Source organism: Physeter macrocephalus, chromosome 9, assembly GCF_002837175.3.
Source record: "Physeter macrocephalus isolate SW-GA chromosome 9, ASM283717v5, whole genome shotgun sequence".
In the NCBI taxonomy this organism is placed as follows: Eukaryota; Metazoa; Chordata; class Mammalia; order Artiodactyla; family Physeteridae; genus Physeter; species Physeter macrocephalus.
The window spans coordinates 61,294,986-61,314,177 of NC_041222.1; the positions used below are offsets into that span (position 1 = coordinate 61,294,986).

General features: G+C 41.9%; 1 protein-coding gene across 2 annotated transcripts; it reads right to left on the reverse strand.

Annotated features, from left to right (window-relative positions):
• Nucleotides 1-1,283: 1,283 nt before the first annotated feature.
• Nucleotides 1,284-18,951, reverse strand: PLIN2 (perilipin 2). Of its 2 annotated transcripts, XM_028494016.2 has the most exons (9): nt 18,888-18,951; nt 17,848-17,901; nt 17,566-17,761; nt 15,786-15,868; nt 14,355-14,640; nt 13,359-13,540; nt 12,315-12,449; nt 11,080-11,370; nt 1,284-1,687 (listed from the first exon to the last, which is right to left on the reverse strand). In XM_028494016.2, the coding sequence occupies exons 2-9, from the start codon at nt 17,875-17,877 to the stop codon at nt 1,577-1,579; spliced, it is 1,314 nt and encodes a 437-aa protein (XP_028349817.1). In that variant the 5' UTR covers nt 17,878-17,901; nt 18,888-18,951; the 3' UTR covers nt 1,284-1,576. The 2 variants fall into 2 exon arrangements, with proteins under 2 accessions (XP_028349817.1, XP_007122175.1); XM_007122113.2 differs by lacking the exon at nt 1,284-1,687 and having other exon boundaries at nt 10,515-11,370.
• Nucleotides 18,952-19,192: the final 241 nt, after the last annotated feature.

Genomic DNA, 19,192 nt, shown 5'->3' on the forward strand with positions numbered 1-19,192 from the left:
TTAGTTGTGGCTCGAGGGCTCCTTAGTTGTGGCATGTGAACCCTTAGTTGCAGCATGCAAACTCTTAGTTGTGGGATCTAGTTCCCGGACCAAGGAACGAACACGGGCCCCGTGCATCGGGAGTGCGGAGTCTTAACCACTGCACCACCAGGGAAGTCCCGATTCTTTCATTTTATTTACCAGTTTTCAAGATAATAATTGGTTTGCTATCATCCCCTGAAAGTGACCAATTAGGTTGTTTATATATATAGATAGAGATATATTTAGATTTTGATGGGGTTCATATTTGATGGGGTTCAATCTATTGCAATTATTATTCTTATTGAAATTCAGATTGTCCCATCTTTAGTCAATGGGAACCTCTTCAAATCAGCTTCTTTTCTATCTGAAATAGCAAGAAGTTCAAGGCTCATTTTGTACATTTCCTGCCTCAGACCTGGAATCAGCCATTTCTCCAAGAAGCACTGATTTCTTTTAGTGGGAAAAGGTATTACCTTTTTCTGACAAATGAAAAAGAACTACAATCTGGACACTGGGGGTGCTCCTCAATACTGGTTTGGCCATTGTTTCTACAGTTTATTTAACTAATACTTATTTAATGTTGTTCTGTGCCAGGCATTGCTCTAAGATTTTTTAAATGTTTATTTATTCTTCATAACAAACCTACTATTATCCTTATTTTACAGATGAGGAAATTGAGGTACAGAGAAACTAAGTTATTTGTTTAAAGTGACATAACTAGAAAGTAGAAGAGCCAAGATTAGAATCCAGAGTCTGAGCCTTTACCCATCATGATATGCTTCCTCCCAGGTGACCTGTTTTTTAGTCATATGCCTACCCGCTAGGCCAGGGGAAAGCAAAAAGACCTTGACTAGCAGATGCACTGAGACCCCCGCCCCACAAAAAAAAAAACCATAAAGGTGCTGTTACCAGAAGAAACAGGAATGAATCCTGGGAGGAAAAAAAAAGTCCACTATATCAGTTTTTTAAAAAAACACTCTGGGTCTTCCCTGGTGGCGCAGTGGTTGAGAGTCCGCCTGCCAATGCAGGGGACAGGGGGTTTGTGCCCCAGTCCGGGAAGATCCCACATGCCGCGGAGCGGCTGGGCCCGTGAACCATGGCCGCTGAGCCTGCGCGTCCAGAGCCTGTCCTCCACAACGAGAGAGGCCCGTGAGCCATGGCCGCTGAGCCTGCGCGTCCAGAGCCTGTCCTCCACAACGAGAGAGGCCACAACAGTGAGAGGCCCGCATACCAAAAAACAAAAACAAAAAAAACCACTCTGATTCAAGATTATAAGCCCATTTTTATTATAGACATTTCAAAGATTAAACTTTGAAGAATTATATAAAATAATATATGATGCAGAACGAGACTCCTTTACAAAAGTTTGGGTCAATCAGAGTTTCATTACAATTAAGACCAAGTAGCCAAAAAAGAGATTAGCTCCCAATAGATTAATCCCCAAAGCCACAGGAATAAACACATAAGCAAACATGAAATTTAATGTGACACAAACTGTGTATTCAGCAAAAGGAGATTTTTCTTATTAGTTATTCAACATTTTGCCCTGAGAAGGCTAAGGGCCATTGGCATGTGAATGATTTGGTCCATCCTCCTCTTCCAAAGCTATAATATCTGGAATTTCATCAGCCTCAGATGCCAAGTCTGTGATACTGAAATCAAGTACCTGTAAAAGAAGAATCTTGGATATTAAAACAAACACTAATGAAGTGAGTTGTCAAGTCCAGGTGAGCTCTTAGAAATATAAATTACTGCATGTGCATGAACCTTACTTTGTCCATAACTATGCTGTCTTCAATATGTTTATAGTCTTATTTCCACAATTCACTCATATTATAAAAGCACTAAGGAAACTTCTCTTTAAAAGGAAACCAGATGGCTTCCCTGGTGGCGCAGTGGTTGCGCGTCCGCCTGCCGATGCAGGGGAGCCGGGTTCGCGCCCCGGTCTGGGAGGATCCCACATGCCGCGGAGTGGCTAGGCCCGTGGGCCGGAAACCAACTAGTGGTAGAACGAATTAAATGAAAGCTTTTGAAAATACAAGCTATAAAGCATTTCTGGTTATTCATCTGTCTATCTATTATTCTCTTAAAACCAATAATACTCCTCTTTTCCATAAGTTTGATTTCCAATACTATAAACCCTTTGGGAAGTGTCTAGGAACTAAGGAAGCAAAAAGGTCTTTGAATAGTTGAAATAGCCATCACAAAGCCCTAGCTCTTCTCTGCATAGGAAAGGCTTTTAGGGATAAGAAGTTCTATTAACTGTTACTTTGCATACAATTTTGATAAGCCAAGTAATATTTCTTAACCAACAGAAGATTAGAAGCAGAAAATTAGTAAGGTATAACAAGTTACTAAAGGCTAAATCTTGATAGCAGAGGAAAAAATTAGCTGATTACCTGACAGAGGCAAAAAAACTAACAGTAACAACAACAAAAAATATCCATCGAAAAATAGATAGATAGAAGGGAAAATGAGGAATTATTGTCTAATGGGTTTATGCTTGGGATGATAATAAAGTTCTGGAAATGGACAGTGGTGATGCCTGCACAACACTATAAATGTACTTAATGCCGCTGAACTGTACGCTTAAGAATGGCTAAAATGGTACACTTGATGGTACGTATGTTTTAACACAATTTTTAAAAATAGTTAAAAAACAAAACAAAACACGAAGCGAGAATCTTGCTTTTTATTGGGCCCCTTACCTGGCTGTTTGTGGCCGTTATTGCACTTTTCCATAAGAACCCAGGTGCTCAGAGGACTGTCTGGTCTAAGGTAAAAACTTCCACTATTTATTCCTGAGCTTTCTATTTGGGGAGATCAAACTACATTCTAGATCTTCATGAATGTTCACTTTTCAAAGATTATACCCAATCTGACATCCACAAAAGCCAACATTGCTTATATAAATTGATTCAGGGCATTAGCCAGGCAAGTCAACTATTGCAATTTTAGCATTTTTAAATTAAAAGATGTACCTTGCTTAGCTCTCTGTTCTGATCTACTTCTATTAAATGTATATTTTAACATCCATTATCACTCTGTTTTTAATAAATATAAAATAGAACAGGAAGCTACAACACAAGAAGATATAGACAGAGGGATTTTCTGGACCCCAAATAAGGAAGCAAGCAGCAGTTCTCTCCTATCAGTGGCTAGACTGCTAGAATGGAAAAAATAAGCACTTTGACATCAGTAAGACATTGGACTAAATCCCCACTCTTCCACTTACCTCTTTTCAACCTCAGTTTCCTCACCTGTCAAGTGAGGCAAATACCAAATTGATTGCATTGCAAGTGAGGAGTAAAGATAGTATACGCCTAGCTTGTAAAAAGTGCTCAATAAATAGCAGCTTTAATTCTCTTCAGTTTCTTAAATACCACCCTCTCACACACAGAAACCTCCAAAGTCACCTATAGATCAGGTAACTACTGGCCTAGAGTTCTTTGCAGAAGATTGGAGATTCCACACTTAGGATTTAGGAAAAAAGCCTCACCACCACCAAAAAAAGTAGCTCTAGTCCTTGAGATGATTTAGGAGAGCCATATGAATAATTCATCTTTCATATATCCAGAATGAATTCGAGTATATAATTTTCATTACTCGGGACCATCACCAAAACCTATTTGGGGGGCTGGGAAGGAAATAGGGGAGGGTGGAGCAGCTAAGAAGTAGCCACAGTCTATCAAGTTTCCATGGTGAGTTTAATTTAAAATGTAGTGGTTGTGCCTGACCATCTTCATAGGGTTTTTAGAAATGTGGCACAAGAGAAATCACTTCACAGATTTATAAAATAAATTCCTTTTCCATTGACATAAACAACAATAGTTTGGACCATCAAAGAGGGAGAGTAAGGAGTCTCTTGCTGAGAATGCCCATCAGGCATTCTGAGGCCAAACTCAGAACCACATGCTTGCTGAGATAACCATAGTCCCTCCCTGCAAGGACATTCTTTTCAAGAAAACCAAGTGACCATGCCAGGGTTCCAGGGAGCTGCATAATTTTTGCAGGTTGTTCACCATACAACCATAAGGGGGCACCACTCATTCATAAACTTCACTGATTCCTGTATTTATTATGACAATTTTCCAGAAGGTGGCACTACAAGTGTTGAGGATAAGGTGCCAGTTTCTAATTTGCTTAAAACTCCCAGAAGAAAACATAGGCAATACACACTCATTGACATTAGTCTCAGTAATATTTTTTTTTTATCTGTCTCCTCAGGCAAGGACAACAAAAGCAAAAATAAACAAATGGGACCAAATCAAACTAAAAAGCTTCTGCACAGTGAAGGAAACCTTCAACAAAATGAAAAAGCAACCTGCTGAATGGGAGAAGATACTTACAAATGATTTGTCCCATAAGGGGTTAATATCCAAAATATAGGAAAAACTCATACAGTAACTCAATATCAAAAAGCCAAACAATCCAATTAAGAAATGGGCAGAGGCCCTGAATTGGCATTTTCCCAAAGACATACAGATGGCCAACAGGCATAGGAAAAAGTGCTCAACATCATTAACCATCAGAGAAATGCAAATCAAAACCACAATGAGAGAGCTTCCCTGCTGGCACAGTGGTTAAGAATCTGTCTGTCAATGCAGGGGACACAGGTTCGAGCCCTGGTCCGGGAAGATCCCACATGCCACGGAGCAACTAAGCCCATGCACCACAACTACTGAGCCTGTGCTCTAGAGCCCACGAGCCACAACTACTGAGCCAGCGTGCCACAACTACTGAAGCCCGCATGCCTAGAGCCTGTGCCCTGCAACAAGAGAAGCCACCACAATGAGAAGCCTGCGCACCGCAAGGGGAAGAGTAGCCCCCACTGGCTGCAATTAGAGAAAGCCCGCTCACAGCAACGAAGGCCCAGTGCAGCCAAAAATAAAATAAATTAAAAAGAAATAAATTTATTTTTTAAAAAAACAAACCACAATGAGGTATCACCTCACACCTGTCAGAATGGTTATCATCAAAAAGACAAAAAATAACAAGTGTTGGCAAGGATGTGAAGAAAAGGGACCCTTCATGCCCTGTTGATGAGAATGTAAACTGGTGCAGCCACTATGGAAAACAGTATGGAGGTTACTCAAAAAATTAACAATTAGGGACTCTCTTCATGGTCCAGTGGTTAAGACTCCTTGCTCCCGATGCAGGGGCCCGGGTTCAATCCCTAGTCAGGAAACTAGATCCTACATGCCACAACTAAAAAGATCCCACATGCCACAAGGAAGATCCCGCCTGCCACAGCTAAGACCCAACATGGCCAAATAAATAAATACATATTTTTAAAAATTAACAATTGAACTACCATACATCCTGAAATTCCACCTCTGCGTATTTATCTGAATAAAATGAAAATATATATGCACCCCAATGTTCATAGCAGCATTATTTACAATAGCCAAGATATGGAAGTGACCTAAGTGCCCATCAGCAGATGAATGGATAGACACACGCACACACAATGGAATATTAGCCATAAAAAAAAAAGTATGAAATCTTGCCATCTGCAACAACATGGATAGACCTGGAGGGTATTATGTTAAGTGAAGTAAGTCAGACAGAGAAAGACAAATACTGTATGATATCACTTATATGTGGAATCTATAAAACAAATGAACAAATGTAACAAAACAAACAGATTCACAGATAAAGAGAACAAACTAGTGGTTGCCAGAGGGGAGAGGGATGAAGGAGATTAAGAGGTACAAACTAGCAGTTATAAAATAAATAAGTCACAGGGATATAATGTACATGACAGGGAGTATAGTCAATGTTTTATAATAACTTTGTATGGTGTGTAATGTACAAAAACATCAAATCACTATGTTGTACACCTGAAACTAATATTGTAAACTATACTTCAATACAAAATTTTTTAAATTAAGCTAAATTAGAGTAGGTCTTTCTAATATGACATTTTATGGAGTCTATACCAAGGGTCTTGTTAAATTGTTATTATTATTATTCGGTCACATCGTGTGGCTTGTGGGATCTTAGCTTCCCGACCAGGCTCAGCAGAGAAAGTGCAGAGTCCTAACCACTGGACCACCAGGGAATTCCCAAGGGTCTTGTTAATTAAAGTAAATTAAGAGTAGCTCTTTTTTTTTTAATTTATTAATTTATTTATTTTGGTTGCATCAGGTCTTCGTTGTGGCAGGCGGGCTCCTTAGTTGCAGCACGTGGGTTCCTTAGTCGCAGCATGTGGGATCCTTAGTCGCAGCATGTGGGATCCTTAGTCGCAGCATGCAAGTTGCAGCATGCATGTGGGATCTAGTTCCCTGGCCAGGGATCAAACCCAGGCCCCCTGCCTTGGGAGTGCAGAGTCTTAACCACTGTGCCACCAGGGAAGTCGTGCAGCTCTTTTTAAAGTAACACATTTTATGGAGCCCACACCAGACTTCTTGTTTGGAAAAAGTAGGACTGTTGGTAACCCTAGCCCTATCATTGTTTCAGATTAAAATCATTTGTTTCCCGTTTCCTTCATTTCTGAAAGTATGGTCGTTGGACCACCTGCATTAGAATTGCCTAGGATGTCTTCTTTTTTTTTTTTTTAAGCGATGCTTTTTAAAAGTGCAGATACCTGGTACTACCTCCAGACCTACCAACCAGATTCTGTAGGGGTGGAACCCAGGAATCTGAATTTCATCAGTGTCCCCAATTGATAATCCCTGGCATAGACAAAGAGGTCAGAGGAAGGCTCACTGAGAGACAGCATGGTTTTATCCATGCTGAGAGCTCACTAGGGCCATTTCATACAAGGGAGTCAGTCTGATAGATATATTAGCTACCTCCTTACTGAGTTGTCCTGTGCTCTAACCTGAGTAGACAACGAAAAAGGAAAAGTGCTTGATTCATACTATTCAACATCTACTCCTATTAATGCTAAGTTATAATTTAAATGGTTGGCTAGAAAAAAATAAAGAAAAAAATGGTCGGCTAGAATCAAAAAGTCAGATAACAGGTGTAGGTGAGGATATGGAGAAATCAAAACCCTCATGTACTACTGGTGGGAAAGTAAGATGGTGCAGCCACTTTGGAAAACAGTCTGGCAGTTCCTCAAACAATTAAACATAGAGTGACCATATGACCCACTAGTAATTCTACTCCTAGGTATATACCCAAGAGAAATGAAAAGATAATTTACATGGTAACCATTGCTTCATCACTGACATTTACACAAAAGCACCATTTAAACTATTCATTACTCTTGTAAATTATCAATTAACAACACTATCTACTACCTTCCTCACTTTCTTAAATTCTAGAAAGCATTTCTTTCAGTGTTAGCCAAAAAACATAGCTATTATGATATGGCTCTCATATCTTTAATATGGCTCTCTCAAACAGCACTTTCATAAAATCTGTACCAAGCTAAACAACCTAGGTCTATTCTACAACAAGACGAGGCTCCTCTGTGAGACTTAAAACCTTTCATTATATTATATCCCATTTCTCTCTAATCTGTAGGCCCAGTTTAAGCAAGTTAAGCATGGAGGAGAAATCCCAGGCAATTGTCTCCCCTCCCCCAAACATTGTGCTTTCACACTGCCACCCTATCATTTCACTTAGCCATCTTCCTGACAATCTTAACAACTAAAGATGCATTGTTAATCAGCAATCTCATCTGTCAAATTCAACAGGGCCATGGGCTGCCTGCCTCTTACTACCTTATCATCAATTGAGGGTGTGATATTCCTAGTCTGCCTTTTCCACTTGAGCACCCGGCCTCTGCTCAGCAACCCCTGGATAGTGAACAAGAAGGCCTCAACCCCAACCAGCCCTAAAAATATGACCTGAACCTATCCCAGTAAGGGTCCAGTTGACTCAATTTCTTCTAGCAATCGGTAACTTCTCAAACACGAGGGAATGGCATCAGAATCTCAAAAGGTAAGCAAGGGGAACAGGAAAGATACCATGAAACATCTTTCTTTGTCCTAAGTTGACCTCAAGCCTGATATGACTTCTTATTCTTCTCCTTCTCTGCGAATAGTCCGATGCTATTTCCTTTCCAGTTTCTCCATCTTTCAGATGAAGTAGGCTGCTACAGGATAGCCTGAGAACTTAGACATCCAACAGTGGAACTATCCAGCATCTTTTCCTTTCTAAATAGCAACTGTGAAAATATGATAGGATATCCTACATTATAGGATACCTGTTGGGAAGGTGGACACTTACAGCATGAAGGTATTGCCCTTTGAGATACAAGCAACAAATACCTTGGTTATAAGGCAGGGACATCTCACAAGACCATCACCCATGCAGGCCTCTGTGCTAGGTCACTCCTGGAGCTGGATCAGGACTGAGGCCCAGCTGGCCCAGTCTCAAGTCCACGAGAGCCCAGGAAGGTCAGGCTGGCAAGAGCCCTCCTTTCCATCCCCCACCTGCTCCCCCAGGTATCATTTAAATGCCATTTCTTAGATTTGTGCACAAATATCTATCCTTCTCCTTATTCCTCCTCCCCTCACCCAGTCATCTCCATGAGCTAAATGATACTCTAAAAGGGATATCGCAGGTAAACCAAATTTTAGTTTTTCCTGTTTCACTTCATTATTCCTTCAATATCTATCATGCCTTATCAAAGTGGATATATTTTTCCAATCATGATCTGATATTACATACTCACTACTCAACTCTGGAGCTGGCCAGTTAAAGACACTATGTATCACTATCCCACAGAAGGTATCCTCATGACTAGTGCAAAAGAGAAAGACACCCCATCCTCAAACACTTCACTTCCATCTGTTGAAAAACATCACTAATTTTACTTTACAGATGATAAAACTAAGGCTAAGACATTAATGGCTAATATACCATGTTCCTTTTTTTGCCCAGAACTAATTAGAAAGTTCACATTATAATTACATGCAAAGGAAAGACGTAGGCTTGAACACTCAGGCACACTATGCCAGGCTTCATGTAGCCAAATATTCAAGAACCTGCCATAATTATAGACTGTGCTAGGCTTAGTCAGCTTTTTTCCCCTCAAAATAATTGTCCTCTTCGGGAAAAAGTTTGTTAAACTAAAAGTGCCAGTTTATGCAACAATAAAACTAGGACACCACAAATTTTGAGACATGCTGACAACAAAATGAAATGCATGTAGGCACAAACTTGAGACACAAAGTCAGACAAAACCAAGGGCAGTGGTATTCTTCTAGAAACTAAGAGAGGTCTCTTTATATTCTGTCTTGCTCATGAAGAACAGCTTTGAGAACAGTCTCTTTTTCATAAGCAATTCAGTAGGTACTATAACTCTTATTAAGGGGAAACACAAAGTTCATGTTCCGTATAAGAAAGTCTGTGTACAGCTGTAGTATATAAATTTTCCAACCATTTAGAATCAACCACAAAATACCAGTCTTGAAGTTTTGAGGCAAATGACAGCAGGATCACATCCAATTTGGACTAATAAAAAAAAATTTTTTTTTAAGAGGTAGAGTCTCTAGAAAAGCCAGTCACTGGTGATGGGCAGGCCAGTGCATGGATCGGTTCCACCCTGGAAGCCCATAAATCGTGACACTCCACCGTCCCAGAAACCAGAAGTTCCTTAGCTTTAAGTATCTCTGGGAGTCCCTCCAACTGAGCTCACATGTTTACTGATTCCTGGAGTTACCTCAAGGGGAAAAAATTTAGTTCTCTAACTTAGTAAGCTTTGATAAGTTTATTCACACAAGTCCATGTAAAGTTATACGCTGCTTCCTTGTTTTCATGGGGAGACGGGTGAAGCAGGGTAGAAAGAGGAGACAAATTTGACTTAGACTTCAGTTCTGCTGAAGGGCAGGACAGGCAGAAGCACGTAGTCTATTTCACAAGTTCTAAGACTGGTTTTTTTGAAAAGGTTTGGCGTACTGCAGCTTTGTCATGAAGAGATCCATATTTCCTAAATAATTAACCCACATTGAGGGGATTAGAAGTCTGGACACCCTAGGTAGGAGGGAGGAAAAAGAACCCTTTTCTACAGGGGGTCCGAAGTCTTTTTTTTTCTAATTATTCTCATGTGGTCTTCTAAAGGCATCTCACCCACAACTGAGGTTAGTGATTTCTCCCAATGTGACAACATGGCACCTTAAGTCCAGCTGAGACTGGACACTGAACAATCTCATTCCTTACACGTTAGCTGGCCCCTTGGCAAGATATACTGCTACCTTTACGTGAGACTGATGCAAAGAGTCACTGCTTCCTCAGCTCTGATTTCTTTCCAGCAAGGCAGTCAGTCATAAGTGGCCTCCTTCTGCTGGGGGTCCAGTAAATGGGCAAATGAAAGGAACCACCACCACCTAATAAAATTCTTATAGGAACATTAGCTTTTAATTTGTTTAAAACCTGTTATCAAACATTCCATTTTTAACATTAGTCTTCCAATGTTATTACAAATTCCCCAACAGCCCATTTGAATTCATGTGTATTAATAACCCTGTCATACAGGCAAAGCAGTTCCAAGAAAGCCACACTAAAAGCACATGTAACACACAGCATAAAACTGATCTATTCTGCAGTGAATTTTATTGAATTCAAAGGGGGCATTCCTTTATGAAAAATAAAAAACTCAGGGTGCACAAGCATGCATTGTGAGACAAACCAGTGCTGAGGCCTGCTCAGACCAAACCAGAGCAGACACCAGTTCATACAACAGCCCACATGAAGGTGTTTTTATTCAATACAAACAGACAGCAACAGCGGCAACAGAATGAGGCCATAAATGCACTGGAACATTTTGTGAGTTCTGGATAGGCTCTGAACAGTCTATCATTCTTTTCTTTCCAGCCAAGTAAACAACAGAACTCATCCGTTAAAGTGGAAACTTTAAAGCTCTTAATCCAGTTGGCAATGACTACAATAGAGGACCTTTTTTGCTCGATAGCTGCTTCCCCACTTCAGAGTTGTCTAGCAGGTTTCAACATAAGAGGAGGCGTCATCTGGCTGGCTGCCCTGCGCACTGCTGACAGGGACAGGTTTAATGTGTTTCGCGCTCAGGCTGCCGGGCCTCCTGGCTGTGCCTTGGGCCTGAGCACGCTGAGACTCAGCCACCTGAGGGTAAAAGGGACCTACCAGCCAGTTGAGGGGTGTGTTGTTAACAAGATAATCCATCACATCATCTAAAGACTCCTTCATTTTCTGCAGCTGCCCCTTGCTGGAAGCGAGGAGGCCGTCAGACACTTCCTTAAAGGAGGCAACGTTGCGAAACACTGAGTAGATGTCGCCAGCCATCACCCCCAAGTGGTTGGCCTGATCTTGGATGTTCTGTGGTAACCCTTGGATGTTGGACAGGAGGGTGTGGCATGTGGTCTGGAGCTGCTGAGTCAGGTTTCGGGCAATAGCAAGAGTATGTGACTCTATGTGCTGAAAGTAAGACAAGTTTAAGAATCAGCAGTGGATCCAACAGTCCTATGTATGAATTAGTTCACTTACAGTCAGCTGGTTATACATCCACCACACATGTGGATTCTTTAACTTTTTAAAATCCTCATAACAACCCTGAGTAAAGCATTATTATTTCACATTTCATAAACATGAACGTAAGCTTAGAGTTGAAATAACATGCCCCAGTTAACAGCTGGAGTGTGGATTTGAACTAGTGCCTGAGTCTTCAAAGTTCATGGTCTTAAACTGAAGAAACCTAACAGGGGAGACCGGACAGAAGGAAAATACACTCCATATTAGTAGGGCAACTTAGATATTCTCTCCTCAAGTGAGATATGATATGAACAAACAGTTAATATTGATTTCAAGGGCAAATGCATACTAGCTTTTGGAATGCAAAGAACCACATCCTAGGGCTACGATATGCTATTTCTTCTGTCTGGAACATTCGTCCCCTTATTGCCTTTTCACCTAGTTTATTCACCCCTTAGGTCTCAGCTTACCACTCATCTCTTCCAGCAAACCATCTGACTCACCCATCCTCACTCCAAGGTTGAGTTAGTACCCTTGCTATGTAGTATTCTCATAGCAACTATATTTATGCTATCTAAAAAACACTATGACAGTGAAGATGCCTGTATTCACTTAGTCTGTACCCATTGTAAGGGCAATGCTCGTGTTTCTCAGTTAGTTGTATCCTGATAGGGACAATATGCCTATCTGTAAATTGTTAGATAAAGTTGCACATTTTTGCTTTTCGGTCACATAACAGGCAACCTATGTACACTGTATTGTTCAAACTTTTGATAGAGTATTCTAAGAGAAATAATAAGAAACTTATTAGTAAGTTTCTAATAAGAAGTTCTTAATAGTAAGAACTTCTTCAGAAGCTGTAGTGGATGACTCTGTCCCACTTGTCTCACCTCAGCACAGTGGGATTCATCTGTATCATCATAGCCGATGCTTCTCTTCCACTCCAGCCAGGACAGATAGAGCTTATCCTGAGCACCCTGAATTTTCTGGTTGGCATTATGCACATTCTTCCTGGCAAATTCAATCTAGAACACGTTGAAAGAAGACAAAGGAACAAACTAGTCAGACGTTCTTGTTAGCCTTTTCTCAGATCCATGATGTAAATCAGCCAACATCAACTCTTACAGAAATTCTTGGTTTTTAAGGAGACCTATCCCTGATAGCATTGTTATTTGTTATCAAGATGTGTAAGTCAACCAAGCACTCATAGTACTTATTGGCTCTTATTTAATTATTAAACCACTGTCTCCAATTTACCTCCAGTTTAACACAGGCAAGGCAACTGAAATTTAATACGTGTAAAACATAAAATTACAAAAGAGAAAGGAACTCGAACTTCCTCTTCCCTGTTGCCGGCCACCTACTTCCCCTTCCAAGAATAAACAGGTTTCTAATGGCCATACAATACATACTGTTCTGTAACTTGGCAATCCTTAATGGCTACACAGTGGTCTTTTGTGATGTATCAATGTAATCAGTCCCCTATTAGATGATGTGCATTGTTTATACTCTTTTGCAACTCTGAACAAATATACTTATCTGTAGGATAAGTTTCTAGAAGGAAAGCTGCTCCAGGCATAGGTGTGTCTGTACTTTCCTGTAAGAGTCCCGTGAATCCTCTGGAAGTGCAAAAACACAAGTACTCCTCTTTCTCTACACCATCGCCCACAGCATCTAACTTTGCCAGTGCCATTGGACAAAACCAGAATCAGTAATTTGATCCCTCAGAGTAAGATTAATGCTACTTCATATATTGATATTTCAGCTATTTATACTTTCTTTTTTCTGCGAGTTTTCTGTATACTCTTTGCCCATTTTTCTATTGGATTGTTCATAAGGTAAGATTAAAATTCTTGGATTTCATGATATGTTTACTCCCAATCCTCAAGATAAATGAACTCACTTCGGATACCTTTAAAGGAAGTTGTACTCACCAGGTTGACAGTGGAATGGAGCTGAGAAATGGTCTCTTGGCTTTTTTGCTTAGCTTCTTTAACCCTGATGAGGGCCTGCTGGTAGGCCCATGAGCGGAGCTTGGTGGACAGGGATCCCAGTCTGATATAATAACTTGGATTCTGAACAGGATCAAATCCTTCCACTTTTTTGGCTTCTTTTTCTGAAGTTATATAGAAGTGACCAAAAAAAAAAAAAAAAAAGTCCAGGATCACAGCTCTAAGTGACAAGGCCTGGACTCTAACCTGGATCTTGACTTTGTTGATTCCACGCACCCATCTAGCAATCATGGACCCCTCTTCCCAAGATGCCTCATATCTGCTGCTGGGCTTAGCAACCCAGAACACATCCCTATATGTGACACATATCACCTACATAGGTCTCTTCCCACTAGAGCTTCTTAGCTGGCACATAGTGAGCACTAAATCTTTAATGATTCTATACAGCAGCCCATTAAGGACAATCCATTTATAGAAAATATTTCTCTAGGCTAATTTCTCCAGAAGTTTCAAGACTTACTATATACAACTCATGTGAAACTTAAGAGTGCCTTAAAAAGGAAAACTATAGAGACAGAAAGATTAGTGGCTGCTCAGACAGTGGGGGTGGTGGGGGGATGAAGACTGCCAACAGGTATGCAGGATCTTTTATCTTTGGGGGTGACAGAAATTCTATAACTGGATTGTGATGGTCATGTAACTGTAAATTTAGAATGAAAACAGGTGAATTTTTTTGGTATATAAAAGTATATCTCAATAAAGCTGTTTAGAAAGATTGCTGTAAGATATAAAACATTGGGAGTTCCCTGGTGGCCTAGTGGTTAGGATTCTGGGCTTCCACTGCCATGGCCCGGGCTCAATCCCTGGTTGGGGAACTGAGATCCCACAAGCTGCAAGGCACAGAAAAAAAAAAAAGCTGCAAGGCACAGAAAAAAAAAAAAGATGTAAAACATTATTTCAAGAAAAAAATCCAATTACCTAGTTCATCCTTGGTGAGAGGGAGGTACTGGTCTACCAGCAGCTCTGATTTGGTGAGCGCGTTTTCTACTCCACTGCTCACCAGCTGCATCATCCGACTTCCCAGGACTATGTTAATGCCGCCACTGACCACGGATTTGGTCTTCTCCACACTGCCGGTCACTGTTCCTCTGGTCTTGTCCACCACCCCAGTGATTCTGCTGGCCACAGAATCCTTGGCCCCAGTCACAGTAGTCGTCACAGCATCTTTTGCCCCAGTCATAGCTCCTTTGGCATTGGCCACAACCTACAGGGAAAAAAGCAGATCATCTGGCTGGTGAGTTAAGCTCTTAGCTAAGGTAGCATAGTTGAAGAGTTAAAGAATGAATCTGGCCCTTTTACTTTCTACTTGTAGGTCTTACACAAGTCACTGAGAGTTGATGAGCCTCAATTTCCTTATCAGGTGTAAGTACCCTACTTGCCACCACTCAAGGGTTGTTGGAGGACCAAATGAGGGAAACAGATAAAAAATCTGTCAATTTGTCAAGTTATTTTCCTTAATTCATTTATTTTTAAAATTTATTTTATTTTTGGCTGCGTTGGGTCCTCGTTGCTGCACGCGGGCTTTCTCTAGTTGTGGCAAACCAGGGCTACTCTTCGTTGCAGCGCGTGGGCTTCTCATTGTGGTGGCTTCTCTTGTTGCAGAGCACGGGCTCTAGGCACACGGGCTTCAGTAGTTGTGGCGCACAAGCTCAGTAGTTGTGGCGCACGGGCTTAGCTGCTCCACAGCATGTGGGATCTTCCCAGATGAGGGCTTGAACCCATGTCCCCTGCACTGGCAGGTGGATTCTTAACCACTGTGCCACCAGGGAAGCCCAAGGTTTTTTTGGTTTTTGTTTTACACTAGATGAACCTATAGTAATTAAGGCACAAGGAGTACTCTAGAGAAAATGGCATTTTTCCACATTGAAATGCTTATACTGATCCCCTCATGCATGCCTATAAGTATAGACATAGGTATCATGCACACCTGGCCCTATGCACACAGCCCCAGGCCAAAACACAGGCAGAGGTGTCAGTTCCCCATCTTACTAGATGTGCTCTCAGGTACCAAGTGAGAAAAGGCTCTATTTTCCACCTCTGCATTTATCCATACCACATGGGAATCAGTGATTTGAGAAAGCAATTTCACCTACAGAGAGGAAGCCACAAATTTAATAGAGATCAGACTAAAGGTATTCTAGCCCAAAGGTGGATAGTTCATCTCTGCTTCTTAAGACAACCTGACAACAGTTCAGGAGGTAACGGAGTGATCATTACTCTTTCAAAAATATATCCAAGGTTGAGGGAACAAACAAGTATTACCTGTTTATGGTCTGCACAGCCTGTGTTAAACAGATAAAACTTAAAAATGTCAGGTGGCAAGCCTCAGCACTCTTGTCCCAAGCTCACCTGGTTTGTTGGCTGATTCAGAATAGGCAATTTCTCCTCAATCCTGTCTAGCCCCTTACAGGCATAGGTATTGGCAACGGCAACTAGAAGAATCACAAATGATGAAAATGTTAACTAGAAGAATCACAAATGATGAAAATGTTAACAGTCTGGGTAAGAGTGAATATATATCTTGAGCCTTCATTCTTACCATAAAAAAACAACAAAAATGTTCATTTTAATTTACCATGCAATACTTTGCCTGGTTTCTCTAGTTCAGAAAGAAGATTCTTGCCAGGTTTCTGGTAACTTTCTTCTACTGACAGGGAAATAAGGATATGGGTGTGGGGAGCAGGGGGAGCAGCAAGCAGAGTCAGTGACAGGCCGAGTAGGACGGTGGCCAAGAAGCCTCTTACTCATCAACTGTCCCCTAAGGTTAATGCCAAGAGAAGCCAGGCTTCACCTGAACCCTCATTCAGGGAACGAGGTATATGAAAACCCTCAAAATTAGCATCTCCATGCTAGTTTAATCCCCACCTACACTTAATTCAGTAGGTGGCAGTGTACTTTGGGTTATCACCAGGAAACAGTATGCTAACAGCACCCTGGATCTCCCTAAAAAGATCCAGATTTTAGTCCAAGCTCCACCCGCCCCCCCCAACAATGACCAAGCCTAGAACTAGTACTATACTCATTTGGGAAGTAGCAGAGTTGGAAAACTGATCTCTAAAAGGTTTCTTATAATCCTAAAAGTCCACGACATAACCACTTGGGGGAATGATTTAAACCCTTATTCAAAAGTAGTTCATAATGTGGAGAAATTGAAAATTCCACTTCTAGGTATATACCCGAAAGAAATGAGAACATATGTGCACTGAGAACACATGTGCACACAAAAACTTGGGCACAAGTGTTCACAGTAGCATTCATTATTCATACTAGGCATAAAGTAGAAGCAACCCAAACATCAACTGATGAATAAAATGATATATCCATGCAATAGAATATTAAATTATTCCATATTTAAAAGGAATGAAATACTGATATGATGCTACAATTTGGATGAACCTTGGAAACATTATGCTAAGTGAAAACTAGCCAGTCACAAAAGACCACATATTTTATGATTCAATTTACATTACAGGTCCAGGATATGCAAATCTATAAAACAGAAAGTAGATTACTAGTTGCCTAAGGTTGGGGGGAGGGGGACGGGGAGTGACTGTGAATGAGAACAAGTGTACAATTCACTGGCATTCACAATACTGTTCATTCATAATATTGTGCAACCATTACCACTAACATTTTCAGGACTTTTTCATCACCCCAAACAGAAAGTGGCATGAGGTTTCTTTCCAGGGTGATGAAAATGTTCTAAAATTGATTATGGTGATGCCTACACAACTCTGTGAATATAAAAGCCATTGAATTGTATGCTGATGTTTTTTGTTTTTTGTTTTTTTAAAGCAGTTCACATATACTGTGTAGTCCCAAGGAAGTCAGCTATTTCAGTTCACTCACTCTTTCCCCATATGATCTCACTTGCCAACACAGAAGCATCTCCGGGGGATTTTTTTTTGTAATATCATAACATCTGCCACTGTTATGAAGCAGGCCTTCTATAACAATGAGGGTCACCTGGCAGTTTCTCAGGAAAGGCAGCATGTGTCTCAGGAAAGGCTGAGGATTCCCTGATGCGTGCTTAAGGCATAACACTGGCATTCACCGTATTCAAGCCAGCTTCAGGCTCACTCCTGATGAGTACATAGGACTAAATTTTGAGGGGGAAATCAAAACTCACTTTGTGGCTCTAGCTTTTGGATGATTGGCAGAGCACTCGTCATGGCCACCGAGGTGATGGTCTTCACGCCCTTCTCTGCCATCTCACACACAGACTTCAAGTAGGGATACTGATCCTTCGTACTGATGTAAGCCGAGGAGACAAGGTCATATGTGGAGCTCACCAAGGGTAGGTTGGCCACCCTTGTCACCACACTCTGCAACCAAGGAGGAGAGAGGGCTTAACTTCCAAAACACACTGGGGAGGGAAAGGAATCAAGAAACTGCTATTTATAAATCATACCAGCTGTGGTTCAACTGCAACAGATGCCATTTTTCTTCTAGAGAAAGAAGAAATCTGCAGAAGAGAAACTTGGTTCAGGACACTGTAATAAGACTCCCAGATTCATTCTCCAACCGAAGCAAATGCTAATTTCAAGTAGAGCAAAATTCAACATCAAGTTTAGTCTGCATTTCTTCCCACCCTCTGGCTCTCACAGCTCTCCTCTGGGCAAACTGAAAGAAGGTTTTTAAAGTTCACGCGTACAAGTCACCCACTTAAAGTGTTCAATTCAATGTTTTCCCCACCAGAACATTAGAGATGCCTTTTGAAGATAAATATCTGTCCACAAAAATGCTAACCAAGTTAAAATCCATGGTAAAACTAAAGAGGTATACCAAGTAGAAGACATCTTGTACAGTCAGTACGACCAAGACGGAGCACTTTGGTGGGGGGCGGTGGTTACTCCTTTGTCAAAGAACTGAAACTAGTTCAGGGGACACTAAACACACACGAGAAAGGAGGTGCTCCGCGGAAATGAGGAACTTTTCCAGACGCTTTAAAATGTCATTGTAGTGTCCCCAACGACCCACAGCCACACAAAACAGCCTCACTTAAGCAGCAGAGCTGGAAAGTTAAGAACCCACCACTTCGGAGCCAATCAGTTCACCCTCCGGCCAAGGGTCCCACTTTTACAAGAAATGAGAACCACGCTAAAGGCGGAAATCAGACGCCAGCATCAATAGCCCGTCTGTCACTACGCACCCCACAAAATCCTGTTTTAAGACAATTTTCTCACGCGTTTCCTTTTAAATAATGTCCCTTCGGGACGACTGGAAACTGTTACCCGCAACCAAGCCAGGAAGCTACAACCGCACTAAGGCAGCGGGCAGAAAAGCAGCCTGAATCAAGGAACAAAAGCGAGGTTAGAAAGCGCAGGCCCAGGAGACAGCCCCTTCCCAGCCGGGGCCCGGAAACCGCCACGAGGCCGCCAGCGTCCAGCCTGGAGCCCGCGGGGGGCCGAGCAGCGAGGGACCGGGACCGCAGAGGTGGCGCGCACCCACCGGCCGGCAACAGCCAGAGAGAAGAGTCCAGCGGGTCCGCACGGCGTTCAGAAAGCGCGGCCCGCGGGCGCCGCGGTATATACCCCGCCCCGCCCCCGCACCACGTGACCGGCGGCTCCCGGACACCCGACCCCCAGAGGCCGGGCGAGACCCGCCACCTCCCCCCACCGCAGGGCCGCCTCCAGGGGTGGGGGCCCCTTTCGGAGTGGGCGTGGCGGGGGGGGCCCTGCCTGGATCAGGGGTGCTGGGGTAACCGGGACAAAAATGCGGCCGGCGCCCACGCTGGATTTGTAGTTTTGCAAAAG

Excerpts from the sequence above, each read along its gene's own strand:
- PLIN2 (XM_007122113.2), bottom strand. The coding sequence starts at position 17,877 with ATGGCATCTGTTGCAGTTGAACCACAGCTG. Across the intron at positions 15,869-17,565 it reads CCAAAAGCTAGAGCCACAAA|TTGCCGTTGCCAATACCTAT; the intron begins GTGAGTTTTGAT and ends TGATTCTTCTAG. Across the intron at positions 12,450-13,358 it reads TCCATTCCACTGTCAACCTG|ATTGAATTTGCCAGGAAGAA; the intron begins GTGAGTACAACT and ends AACGTGTTCTAG.